Source organism: Nesoenas mayeri (assembly GCF_963082525.1).
Source record: "Nesoenas mayeri genome assembly, chromosome: 3".
In the NCBI taxonomy this organism is placed as follows: Eukaryota; Metazoa; Chordata; class Aves; order Columbiformes; family Columbidae; genus Nesoenas; species Nesoenas mayeri.
Window position 1 is genome coordinate 87,916,402 of NC_137544.1, and position 11,303 is coordinate 87,927,704.

General features: G+C 51.5%; 1 protein-coding gene across 2 annotated transcripts in view; it reads right to left on the reverse strand.

Moving 5' to 3' along the window:
• Positions 1–9,348, reverse strand: part of MDGA1 (MAM domain containing glycosylphosphatidylinositol anchor 1) — a gene marked incomplete at its 3' end in the record, with an annotated part of 143,411 nt that extends 134,063 nt beyond the window's left edge. For both annotated transcript variants that reach the window (XM_080341625.1, XM_080341626.1), the window contains exon 1: positions 8,205–9,348. In XM_080341625.1, coding sequence (XP_080197751.1) covers positions 8,205–8,331 — 127 coding nt within the window. In that variant the 5' untranslated portion in view covers positions 8,332–9,348. The remainder of the gene's footprint in view (positions 1–8,204) is intronic.
• Between the last annotated feature and the right edge of the window lie 1,955 nt (positions 9,349–11,303).

Consider the following 11,303-nt stretch of genomic DNA (forward strand, 5'->3'; position numbering starts at 1 on the left):
GCAAAAGTATCTGCACATCATTTGTCCTACACTGCAGCTCACAGCGGAGAGAAACCACAAGCCAGCATATCACAGCCAGACAGATTTTTAGTTACATCAGTGATTTCTCCCCTATGAAAGCTTAAAGCAAAGGGATAGCAGCCAACACCACCATCCATGGGCGATTCGCAGCACGAGTGAAAGGAGCAACAGGAAAGTGAGAGGCTGGCCAGGCTGGTCAAAGCTGCTCGAGATCCTTGCTCACCACTGTGCTGCACCCTCTCCCTGGAGGTCTGTAGCCCAGCACAGAGCCGTGACAGAGCAGCGCTGGTGACTCCGAATCACCGGGCCCCTCTGGCACCACAGCTGTCCCCAGCGGACTGTTCTGCCTTATTTGCAAGCCCTGAAATATATAACTGTGTCTATGCTGTTGTTCGTTACTAGCAGGATACTAGGAATGCAGAGTGCTTTACGGAATTGTACAAAGGGATCATCCTTCTCAGAGGAGTTTAGACATTACTAGACCATAAAGCTCTCTGTAGATTTTGGGAATACTGTCAGACAAGCATACACTGGGGTAGTCATATCACTGAGTCTAGAAAAACAAGTAGAAAACATAAAGAACTAATAATTTATATACTGCTGTCTCTCTCTAGTTCCCTAGTTAACTTCAGGCATCAGCCTTTGCCAGCCATGGACCAGAGTATTTCGGCATTAAAAATTAAGGTATCAGTAGTCAGAATCTGACCGGCCAATGTCCTGGTGCAGAGAGCTCGCTTTAGGCATCCAAGATGCTCCAAAGACAATGTTGCACTGAGCCAAATGTTTTCCAAGAGCTAAAGCAGGAGCATCAGTGAAATACTTCTGCTGTGGCACCCTCAGCTCTGCTGCCTCATGGGGCCAAGAAGATACATCACAGCAGAGCAAGGCCCTGCATGAGAATACCTCTTCCCTCCTCTCTGTTCAGATTCCTTCAGCCTATTTAATCTTTTCTTTTTGAGAACCAAAACAAACCAAATAAATCCCCAAAACACAACCACACAGAATGTGAAGAAAAAAAGCAATGGAGACTACAGTTGAAAAGCTAATTAAGGATCTCAGAGTCCTATACTCACTTGATTATATTATCTTTTATGGGAAATGGAGAATAAGATGCTGCTGGAAGGAAAGAATAGTACTCTCCCATTCCATGAGAGTATTACAAAGGAGAGAGAGGGAGGAAAAAAAAAAAAAATCATTAACTGCTTGGGTACAACGTGACAGAGCTTTGGAACCCCAAACAAACCAGAGAGCGATGCAAAGCCCCACGCACACAGTCAGCACCAAAAACCTGGAAGCAGCGGCTCCGTCTCGGCCGCTTCCTCTGCGAACTCTGGCCTCGGTCCCACCCTCGGGAAGACGCCGAGAAGACGGACAGGCGTGCTTTCCCCAGGCTCACCACGGTGGCAACAGAGAGGACGAGCTGCCTCCGGGCGCCGCTTGGCGCCCAGCCGAGGGCAGCCAGCCCAGCACCCCGGGGACACACGGTTTCCCCCGCCCCACGCGTGTCCGGCCGCGCCGCTTCTCTCTCCGCCGGGAGACGGGCGCTCTCAAATCGGCGTTCCCGTCTGCACGGGGTTTGCCCTGAGCAAGTCCCGGCAAGCCCCGGGCACACCTCCCGCCTCCCTTGGCCCGGCCGCGGCACAGCCACGCAGCCCAGATGTGCCCCCACCCGCCCAGATGTGATCCCCAGCCACAGCTGGAGAGGAGCCCGCAGGCAGGACGGAGAAGGAGGGGTGGCTTCCTTCTCCTGTCCCTTGGGCAGGAGGGAAAGCTGGAGTCGCCAGCAGCCGGCGCATTGCACCTGGGCAGCAGTCGGGAAAAGCAGCAGCCTTTTGTAACAGCCCTTCCCTGACTTAACTGTTGAGCCAAGATCAGCTGATGCCCGGGATCTCCCTTTCCTGGCTCCACTTGTCCAGTTCTTTCCTTGTGCTTTAATTCAGCGCTTTTGATCATCAACTCAATGGGTTATCACACATTTAATTTCTTCTTTTAAATGCTAAGCAAGTGCTTGGCTATAAGAAACAAACGTGTTGTTCCTTCAACCCCTTCCCCTAATAAAGAAGAGACGAAAGCTTTTTTCTTTCCAAAGCAAGTGCTTCGGATCCCAACAGAGATACCACAAGTTACACATAAGCACAGAGACATGAAACATGCACACTCTCCTCTCCCACTTCTTTGCAGCACGTCACTCTCCAATAGATACTGGAGGCCCTGCCAGATCGGCATTCTGCAGTCCTTGCCCCTTCTTCCACAAGCCTGGGAGACATTAACCTATTTTCTCATCCTGAATTTAAACCCATGCAACACCAGCAGCTGATAACTGGCAAAAGGTGGCTGGGACATGGGCACTTGATGCATTCATCTTGCTGCTTGAGAATAGAAATGGTCTCAAAGTCTTAATACTTTCATTCTACATAAGACCTGGGCTATCAAGTATAGCCTAAAGAAACCCACATTGTATTACCAGATGCAGGTACCCACAGCATCTCTGAGAACAAACCAACATTTTCCACTGCCTGTTGTCACCAGCTGAATGCTCATCTTTCCCCCCAGCGAAATGTCATCCACCCTGAGGACACAACGCAGGAATCTCTCTGCACAAAAATAATAACAACCTCTCACCTATCCTGATAAGAACTTCACCAGTAAACAGTCTCTCCAGAGCTACACAGGCAAACTAGTTGACTGCAGGCTTACCTTATGCTGACTAAAGATGCCTTTTGCAAGTAGGGTTCAGAGCATTTCCACATATGGAGTGAAAAAACACCCTCCACACCAGCCATCTTTCACTAATAGAAATGCATCTCTCTAGAGGTTGGGAAGACTGCGATTTTTCCCCACCTCTCAACTCTGCCCTCCTTATAACATGCCATAGCCACATGCTGGCAAGACTCTTATGCATAGACTGTGCTTAATGAACCAAGAGAGCATGGTACATGTGGAGAGAAAGATTAGAAGGCTGAAACCACGCTATTCAAGAAAGCAGAATAGCAGTGACTCTTGTCAAAACACAGGCAAAACAGTAGGGCTTCTGGTTGACGGGAAGTGTCACAAGATCTCTGAATTTCCAGTATGGAAGTCACTTAGTCTTCCTCTTTAAAAATAACAACATCAGTCCCAGCAGCACAGCATCCCTTATAGCCACTGCTGAATTGCTGTCCGATAACTGAACCTCCAAGGCCATCTTCTGCTGCATCTTCCACTTATCAGGAGCCACTTACTATATTTCCCTCTCCCCTCTCTTAAACTCATCTGAAATACACATATATATATAAAAAAAAAAAAAATCCAGTCAAGACCTGACACAGTGATAATTTTAAAAGCTATGCTGCTCATGTCAAATTATTCAACATCTGTCTTCATGTTCCCACAAAAATTAGCATAGGATGGTGGTTTCTGATGACACCTATAGTGAAATATTTTGACTTCTACCAGCAAGTTGCAAACAACCTGTCAAGAAGATAATGTCAGTTTTCTAGTAATGCATATTAAAGCCAATTGAGGGCTTATCTGGTGTGTGAAGCAAGTGACCTGACCTAAAAACAGAGGCACTGGTGTCACAGGAGGGTGAATCTGACACACTACAGCTGGAGAACAGCGAGGCACACTGAAGCACAGGGCTGGACAGATTTAATGCCTTGACCTTAAAGAGCTGCTAAAGAACTATGCAAATTTTGGACCAAGCCAGTCCTTATGTGAGACTATTTCTATAGCCCTCCAGTTATAAAAAATCATTCCTGTAACTAAGAGGCTACAGCCTAAGCCACCACAGATTTCAGGATCTGACAAAAAGAAGACATGATTGAGCACAAAGGATGGGTGTATATGTGCGTATATATATATATGTATATGTATAAATACACATATATAAACATCTATATCTATAGTTTGGAGCACCACTGTGCTTATACATTGCATTTTCCAAACAGAATCAGTCAAGAAGTGAAGCTCACAGGAGCCAGCTCCACTGCTACTTTAGCCAGCGATCTGCTCACCCATTTCTGAGGGCACAAGGTTTGGCACAGGGTGCACTGGGATAACAGCAAGACAGCTATAGGCAGGGGCAGGGGAGAGGGACTGATCCAGGTCACCAGGCTCCAGATTAGAGTGCATCTGTGCTGCCAGAAACTGGCAACAAAAGACAAGCACACACAGAGGTCACAAGAGGGTGTGAGGCATCCTGCATTGAAAACTCTAGGAAAAGAGGCTTTTACTTTACAGGTAAAAGGAGCAGGAAACAAATCATGTCATACATACATGAAATGAAAAAGTGTGGATGTTTATGGCCTAAAGCCAGCATATGTTTTACCATGACACTCCTCCACTCCAGACACAAGAAAACAGTCTTCCACTAGATTTTTTGGCTGCCCTTAGTGGCATCTCATGGGTGATTCAGTGTGATGGTGTCTCTTTTAAGAGGTTTACTAAGTAATTTATTCCCCATGTCAGAGGCCAGGCCAAGACTACTCCACACTGCAAGTGCTTCACCCCCGCCAGTTTGAAGTGCTGAAGTAATGCAGCCCATCCAGCCTCTCTGGTCATGGTGCCAGGCAGCTTTCCCTGCTGCCCAGCCAAAACCTTCCTTTTATTCCCTTTCCACCACCTTGCTGTAGCCTCTCATCACACGCCATGATGACCATTCCTGAAATGCCTTTTCTGCAGGAGAGTTATGAGAGGCAGAGGATAAAACATCCTACTCTCTTTTTCAGCCTGAAAGGCTGCTGCTGATCAGCTGGACTGTGTTAGTCGCAAGACAACTCGGAAATGTTAATTATATTCTGCACATAGAGTAAGCAGAGCAGCAGTGCTGTGCATGTTCTGAACCAGTGCTATTCAAGTCCCAAAGTCTGCCAGGCTGACTAGGAAGCAAGAGGTGTACTCCTCCTTTAGGAAACGCTCCCTATTCTCCCCTACCGATCTAGTTTATAGTCTTTTAGCATTCATAACTCCAAGTCTGGAAGGGCAAGTCCACTTTCTCCTTATCTCTGCCTCCCTCCCCCCAAATTCTGACATTTTGTAGAGATCTATTACAGCTTGCCCCTCATCTTGACCAGCAGCATTAATGCACCAGGATTGAAAGGCATGTGCAGTGTGGGAAATGGGGTGCTTACAAAAGGCTAATAAAAGTTGCCTCTTGGCAGTCTGCTGAACTGCCTTCCATACCAGGCCAGCCTTGTCTTATTGCAACAAACAAGGCTGAAAGGATGGGATCAGCTAAAAAGAGGAGCATTTCAGACACACTTCAGTCATTACAACAAATGCCAATTTATACAACAAGGCTCTTCAGGTAGAGGGCTAAAAGTACCTTGACTCCTAATTAAATTGCACTTCCATTGCAAATGCTCCTTTCCCAGAAACCCCTTTACACACATTTTATTTATACCATTCATCTCAATAAACCTCTCCAACAATTCCACTCTCCTAGACAGAGGTCTTTTGTGCACATCCATGTGGGTGTATTATTTAAAGGGTACATCACATGGATACTTTATCTCATTTAATCTGATTTAATCTCAGCAGATTTACTAAAGTAAAATATATTTATAGAGCCATATAGATGCCTCTCCCCATTTCCCTTGCCATAAATAAATATTTAAAAGCAGAAAAACAGATCTGAAACACGATACCTGAGTTCCCATAATTTCTACGTTAAGTGCCACATGAGACTGACATTCAAAACACAGAACACTCAAGTATAGATTAAAGCTTTGGTGAAAGACTAACATTTAGGACAAACTGAAGTGGAGACCTGCAGTAGGACTAGTTTCTAATCTTGCTTTATTTATCCTTGCAAATGTAACAGTATCAATCCAGCTCTGCTTGAGCCATCAATAACTGCAATCTCGCATCCAAACAAACAGTGCTGGCTGCACAAGGCATGAAATCAGTGCAGGGTAGTGAACTGAAGGCAGGATTGGGAAAGACAATATGAAAACTATTAGTCACTGTAGAAGTTTCCCGGGTGCTGATTCCACGAGACACCGCTCTGGGCGGCACTTAGAGACAGCTCCCTATTAAGGCTCCTGATGGTCTCCACAGATAGTTTGAGGAGCAAGGGGAGAGGAGAGGAGGTAAGAGACTGGATTTCTCCTTTTTGTAGTTAAGTAAGAAAATAGATAGAAGCAGTGTACCATTTTGGCTTACAAGGATGCCTTCATCTTAGTGCACGTCTATATCTGTGTTTTCTTTTGTACACAGCTTCTCCAATCTCTCTCTGAGAGAAAAAGACAAAAACATCAGTAAGTTATTCTGAACATCTAATTCAGCAGCAACGCTATCAAATACAAGTTCACTGAAGTGAACGAAAAAATACAACAGGCAACCTTTTAATGCACATTTAAAGTAAAACCAGTTTTAAGCGCTGTCCCTCTTGCTGTGATCCTGAGCAGAGGGGCCATTCTACAGCAAGTGACAGCTACTCAGCAGCCAGCACACTAAAACAAAAACATATTAAAAAAAAAAAAGTTCAGCTAGAAGCAGATAACTTGTTTGAAAGGATTAAATAACTTGCCCTGACTAGGTTTCTGTACTACCAACTCATTCTACTCCTCATCTTATAGCCTTTGGAGGGTCCTACGATTTTTCTCTGGACATGCAGACTGGGAGAAAACATAATACTGGCAGGAAGAAAGAAAAAATAAAGGACACTACACACCCTCTGTTTAAAATGGTTATTTTACAAAACAGACCCAAACTCAAATTAACATCTCAGCCCTCAAGGAGAAAGGAGGAATTGTTTTCATTAAAGAAATACATCATTAAAAAGTGACCTACAAAGACTCACCCATAGTCAGTGAGACTGAACTGATCTTTGCCAGAGCTCACACAAGAGACTGGCTGCATGCTGCTAAAAAGGGGGGGAAACGGGGGGGCTGGATTCTCTCACTGGGGTCTCTCTTCAGAGCTCAGAGAGCTTGGCTTGTTAGATGCAGAGGCATGCCTTCCAGAAGGACTTTACAGCAACGCACAACTGAGTTGTAAGCCAAGATAAAGCCGGCTTGTTATGAGAGGCAAGTCTTGTGGGTTGCTTTTATTTATTTTTTCCCAGTGTATTGGAAATGCAGATCTTGTAAAGCAAGAATTAAGAGACGTCTGGGAGAGGGAAAGGGGGGCTGCACGGCTGGCTAAAGCAAATCTCCGCTCTTCTCTCAACCCAGGACTTGTGCTCAGCGGGGACGTGGGGTGCCATCCCCAGCCTCTGCCACTTGCCCTCAGAAGCTGAGGGGCTGGGGGAGCCGGACCTCTCGAGGGGACACCCGAGCTTGCCATCTGCCACCAAACAAGGAGAGGAAGTAAGCATCATAACTGTAAAAAATAATAAAAATAATAGTAATATAATAATAAAGAGGGGAAAAAAATCAAGCAGCTCGACATCATCTTTGCCACAGACCTCCATCCACCTGCCCCCACGATCTTAAGAAGAAAATCGCCAGCAAAGTTCAATGGTGTGCAAAAGCAGCCTCACCCCACGCCCCTCAGGTAGGGGACGGAGCCCGGCGGGGGAAGCCGGCGCAGGGCGAGGAGCCGGCGCCGCCGGGCCGGGCAGATCCGCGGAGCACCGCCCCGCACGCCGGCGGCGGGGAGCGGGCTGCCCCCGGCAGCAAGGGGGAACCCCGACACGGAGCCCCGGCGAGGCAGCAGCGGCGGCCGCTCTCCTGTCGCCTCCCCGTGCAGGCGCTCCTGCAAGGCAACAAACCCGCAAGGGCAGCGCGGGGGGGAGATCCTCCGTCCTCCCCCTGCCCCAAAGAAACTGCAACTCGGAGGTGCTCCCAGAGCCGCGCCGCCGCCTTTCGCACGCCGGCACCAGCGTGGCGTCCCCACGCGAGGCGGGTGGGGGAGAGGGGAGGCAGGGCCGGGCCCGGGGTCGCTCCCCGCGGCAGCTGTCGCTCCTCCCGGCTCCAGGCGCAGCCAGCCCGGCGGCAGCCTCGCCAGCGCTCCCTGCGTACCATCTCGGAGGACTCGTAAATCGGAGGCGGCCAGGGGTTACGGCGAGGAATTACGAAGTAGCTACAGGCGCTGGAAGCCCGATTGCTGCATAAATCTCTCCCTTCAGGCTGCGACGAGCTTCGCCGGCATCATTTACTTCCTCCTGCAGGTGCTTTTTAACTTTGATCCCATCGCCGCCGTCCGCGCCCTCGCCTCCCCCCTCCCTCCCAAACAACGACCGCGACAGTGTCTCTTACCGTAAACCCCTTGTCCCCTGCTGTACACCGGCACCAGAGACAGGAATAAAAAACAGATCATCTCCATCTTCAAGGCAGAGCCTTCATCGCCGGCGAAGAAAAGCAGCCAAAACAGCCCAGGCAGCATCCGGCGGGGGAGCGAGGAGCAGGCGAAAGCCTCCCGAAACGCCGCCCCATACGCCCCGCTCCGCGCCGGGTACCAGCGCCCCTGGGGCGGAGGAAGGGACCCTCCACAGCGGGGCCGCCTGAGGACAAAATTTTAAAAGAAGAAAAAAATATATATAAAAAAAAAGGAGAGAGGGAGGAAGAGAGAGAGCGAGGGAAGGAGGCAGGGAGGGCAAGAAAGCGGAGCGCCGCTTCCCGCTTCCCCTCGCCAGGTTGCTCGAGTTTCTCCAGGCAAACAGGCAGCCGCGCCCGCACTCGGGGTACGGGGAAAGGCCAGCCCGGGGGCACTGTGCCGCCAAGGGGCAGGAGCAGGGCCTGGGCCAGTCCAGCCCTGCCCCCCGGCCCCTACGGGAATGGGGGTTTCTTTGTTCAACGGGAGTCGCCGAGCGCTGCCTGAAGTCCCCGCGCTGCGCGAAGTGCTGTCAACTGGGGCCAACTTGGGAGAGTCCTAGTCCTCCCTCCTCCCGATGAGTCTCTGGCCGCAGCCTCAGGAGCGAATGGGGGAAAGGAGAAGGAGGTGGAGAAAAAGGGGGGGAAAGCGAGGGTGGGGGATAGAAGCCAGCTGCTGAAAGGCGGAGGGAGGGATAGGTGATTCTCTCTCCTCTTTTCCAGATCTTCTGGGGAGGGGATTGTTGTAATTAATCAAATCCAGGAAGGATTTTTTTTATTATTTTTTTTTTTTAAAGCGGCTCCCGAGAGCTCCCCCAGCTGCACTGCATCGCCCCAGCCAGCCTGAAGGGAGAAGCAAACGAGGAGCAGAAGACCACGCACCCTCGTTCCACCCGCAGCTCAGTCCTGCTCTTTTCGCCTCCTCCCCGGCCTGCCAGGTCCTTCTCCCTTCAAAACTTTCCCTGATGTTGTATGCCGGGCGAGGGCGAGTGCTTCCTCTCTGCTTGCCTGCTCCGCCTGCTTGGCAGATGATTTACAGCTGTAGAGAGGTCTGTGTCGCTCTCCCTCGACGGCTGCGGGAGCTGACAGGGTCTGCGGCTGGAAGGGAGCCGACGAGGAGGGACAAGAAGCTGGAAGAAGTTAGGTTACTCCTGCCAGACGCCGGCTGGAAACCGCTTGGCAGGTCCCTGCCTCACTGCTTTTTCCTGAAGCGCCAAAATCTCCTGCAAAAGTTGCCGAGAGCGTCACCGCTCCCCAATCGGCCCCGGCACCGCACCGACCCCCGCTGGCCGGCTGGCCTGGGGCCGTCTCACCCCTCCCTGCCTGCCGGCTCTGCCGAGCGCGCCGTATTTTCTTTCCCTTTGGCTTTCTAGGTTTTTCCCCTCCCCTCTTCACCATTTCATTCCCCTTCTGTGTTTTTTTTTTTTTTAAAAAAAAAAAAAAAAGAGCCAATTAAAGCGGCCGTGCTCGGAAGAGCCCAGCCTCCTGCCCAATTCTGCGGGCCTCCCCTCGCCCCTGCCCCATTAAGTCAACACCGCAGGGCTGAGGAGAAAAAGGGACTTGCTTCGGGCAGAGAGATCAGCCCTCAGCCCGGGGTCCCTCCATCCTCAGGACACTCGCGGCAAGGTCGGCTTCTCCCGGGTGGGACTTGCAATGCGAAAAGCCCAGATGTGGGGGGGGGGCTGGGTGGGGTGGGACCCTCCTGGCTTTCATAGGCAGCCAGGCAGCGCAGGCTGCCCAGAGGGGGTCTCCTGTTCCGGCTCTAGCAGGTGCCAGCAAAGTTTTTTTTCCCCCTTCACGGTAGGTTGCTGGCTGGCGGGGCTGCCTTGTGCATGCTGCTCGGGAGCGGCGGGGCGGGGGGTGGGGTGCACCGGTGGGACGGGGGTACTGTGCTAGCCCCCAGCCCGGTGCGTGGTTGCGGGGGTCGGTCGTACCCGTGAGAGTGCTGTCCCCGAACTGTGTTGATGCGCATACACGAAAGGCGGAGCGGGGGAGCTGTGCGTTCCCCCCCCGCGCAGGGCCCGGGGCAAGATCTCCGGCCGGGAGGAGGAAGGAGGTGCTGCCCGGCCGCCCTAGGCATCACCACCGGCACCGGCGGGCTGCGCCAACGCCCCGGGAGCGCCGGTGCGGAGCCTTGCTTTGCCAACTCCAGCTGCTTTGCGAGGTGGACAAAACACTGCTTCGGGGGAGCCCAAACCCGCTCGCCCCGCGAGGCTCCGGAGCCGACGAGCCCACCCGTGGCTGGCCCGGGACTGTAGCAGTGAGCCCAGAGCGTAAAGCGGAGCCAGCACCGTGGAAGCCCCACTTAGCGGGACGCGCTGCTTCCCGGCGTTGGTCCCCCCGCCCCGATGCTCCCGGGGACGGGCTGATGCGACACCGGGTCCCCTGCGCGTCTTCCCCGAGGCTGGTCTCTGCGTGCCCTCCCGCTTCGGCCACGCGTGATCTCGGGGCCGCTCATGGTGCTTCTCTGCTGCCCTCGGGGGCTCCCGGACCTATCTCGCCGCTCTGCAGCGAGGTCCGCTGGTCACGGTCGCTGGCGAGAGATGCTGTACCCGAAAGGAAAGCGGATGGAAAGACGTACCCCAGCAGGCACCGAATCGCCGTGGGAACATTCGTGGATGAAAATGTAACTAAAAAAAAAAAAGAAACAAACCTGATATGGCCCAAAGAGCGGCAGGCTGCTCAACCATGCTCTAACAAACAAGTAATTAATAGATATAGCCGCTAATTAGTATACAGTTATTCCTATTGTTAGCGGTGCTCAGTGAGAGAAAAAAGCAACAGCGTGCACCAGGAGGAGAGCGGTGTTAAAGGCAGGGCACCTTCACCCCATGACCAGCATCCCTGCACGCAGGAGGCGAGGCAGGTGGATTTCCCTCTGGAGCCTATTCTCTCACTCTTCAGGATGGCCCCGGAATAAAACAGCCGGGTTTTTTTCTTTTTTTTCTTTCTCTCTCTTCTGTAACCAAGCAAAGGTAACGTTAGCTGAGAGACTGTGGGCTTTGCACTCTGGGGTGTCCTCTCCAAAGATAACGACATGGAGTG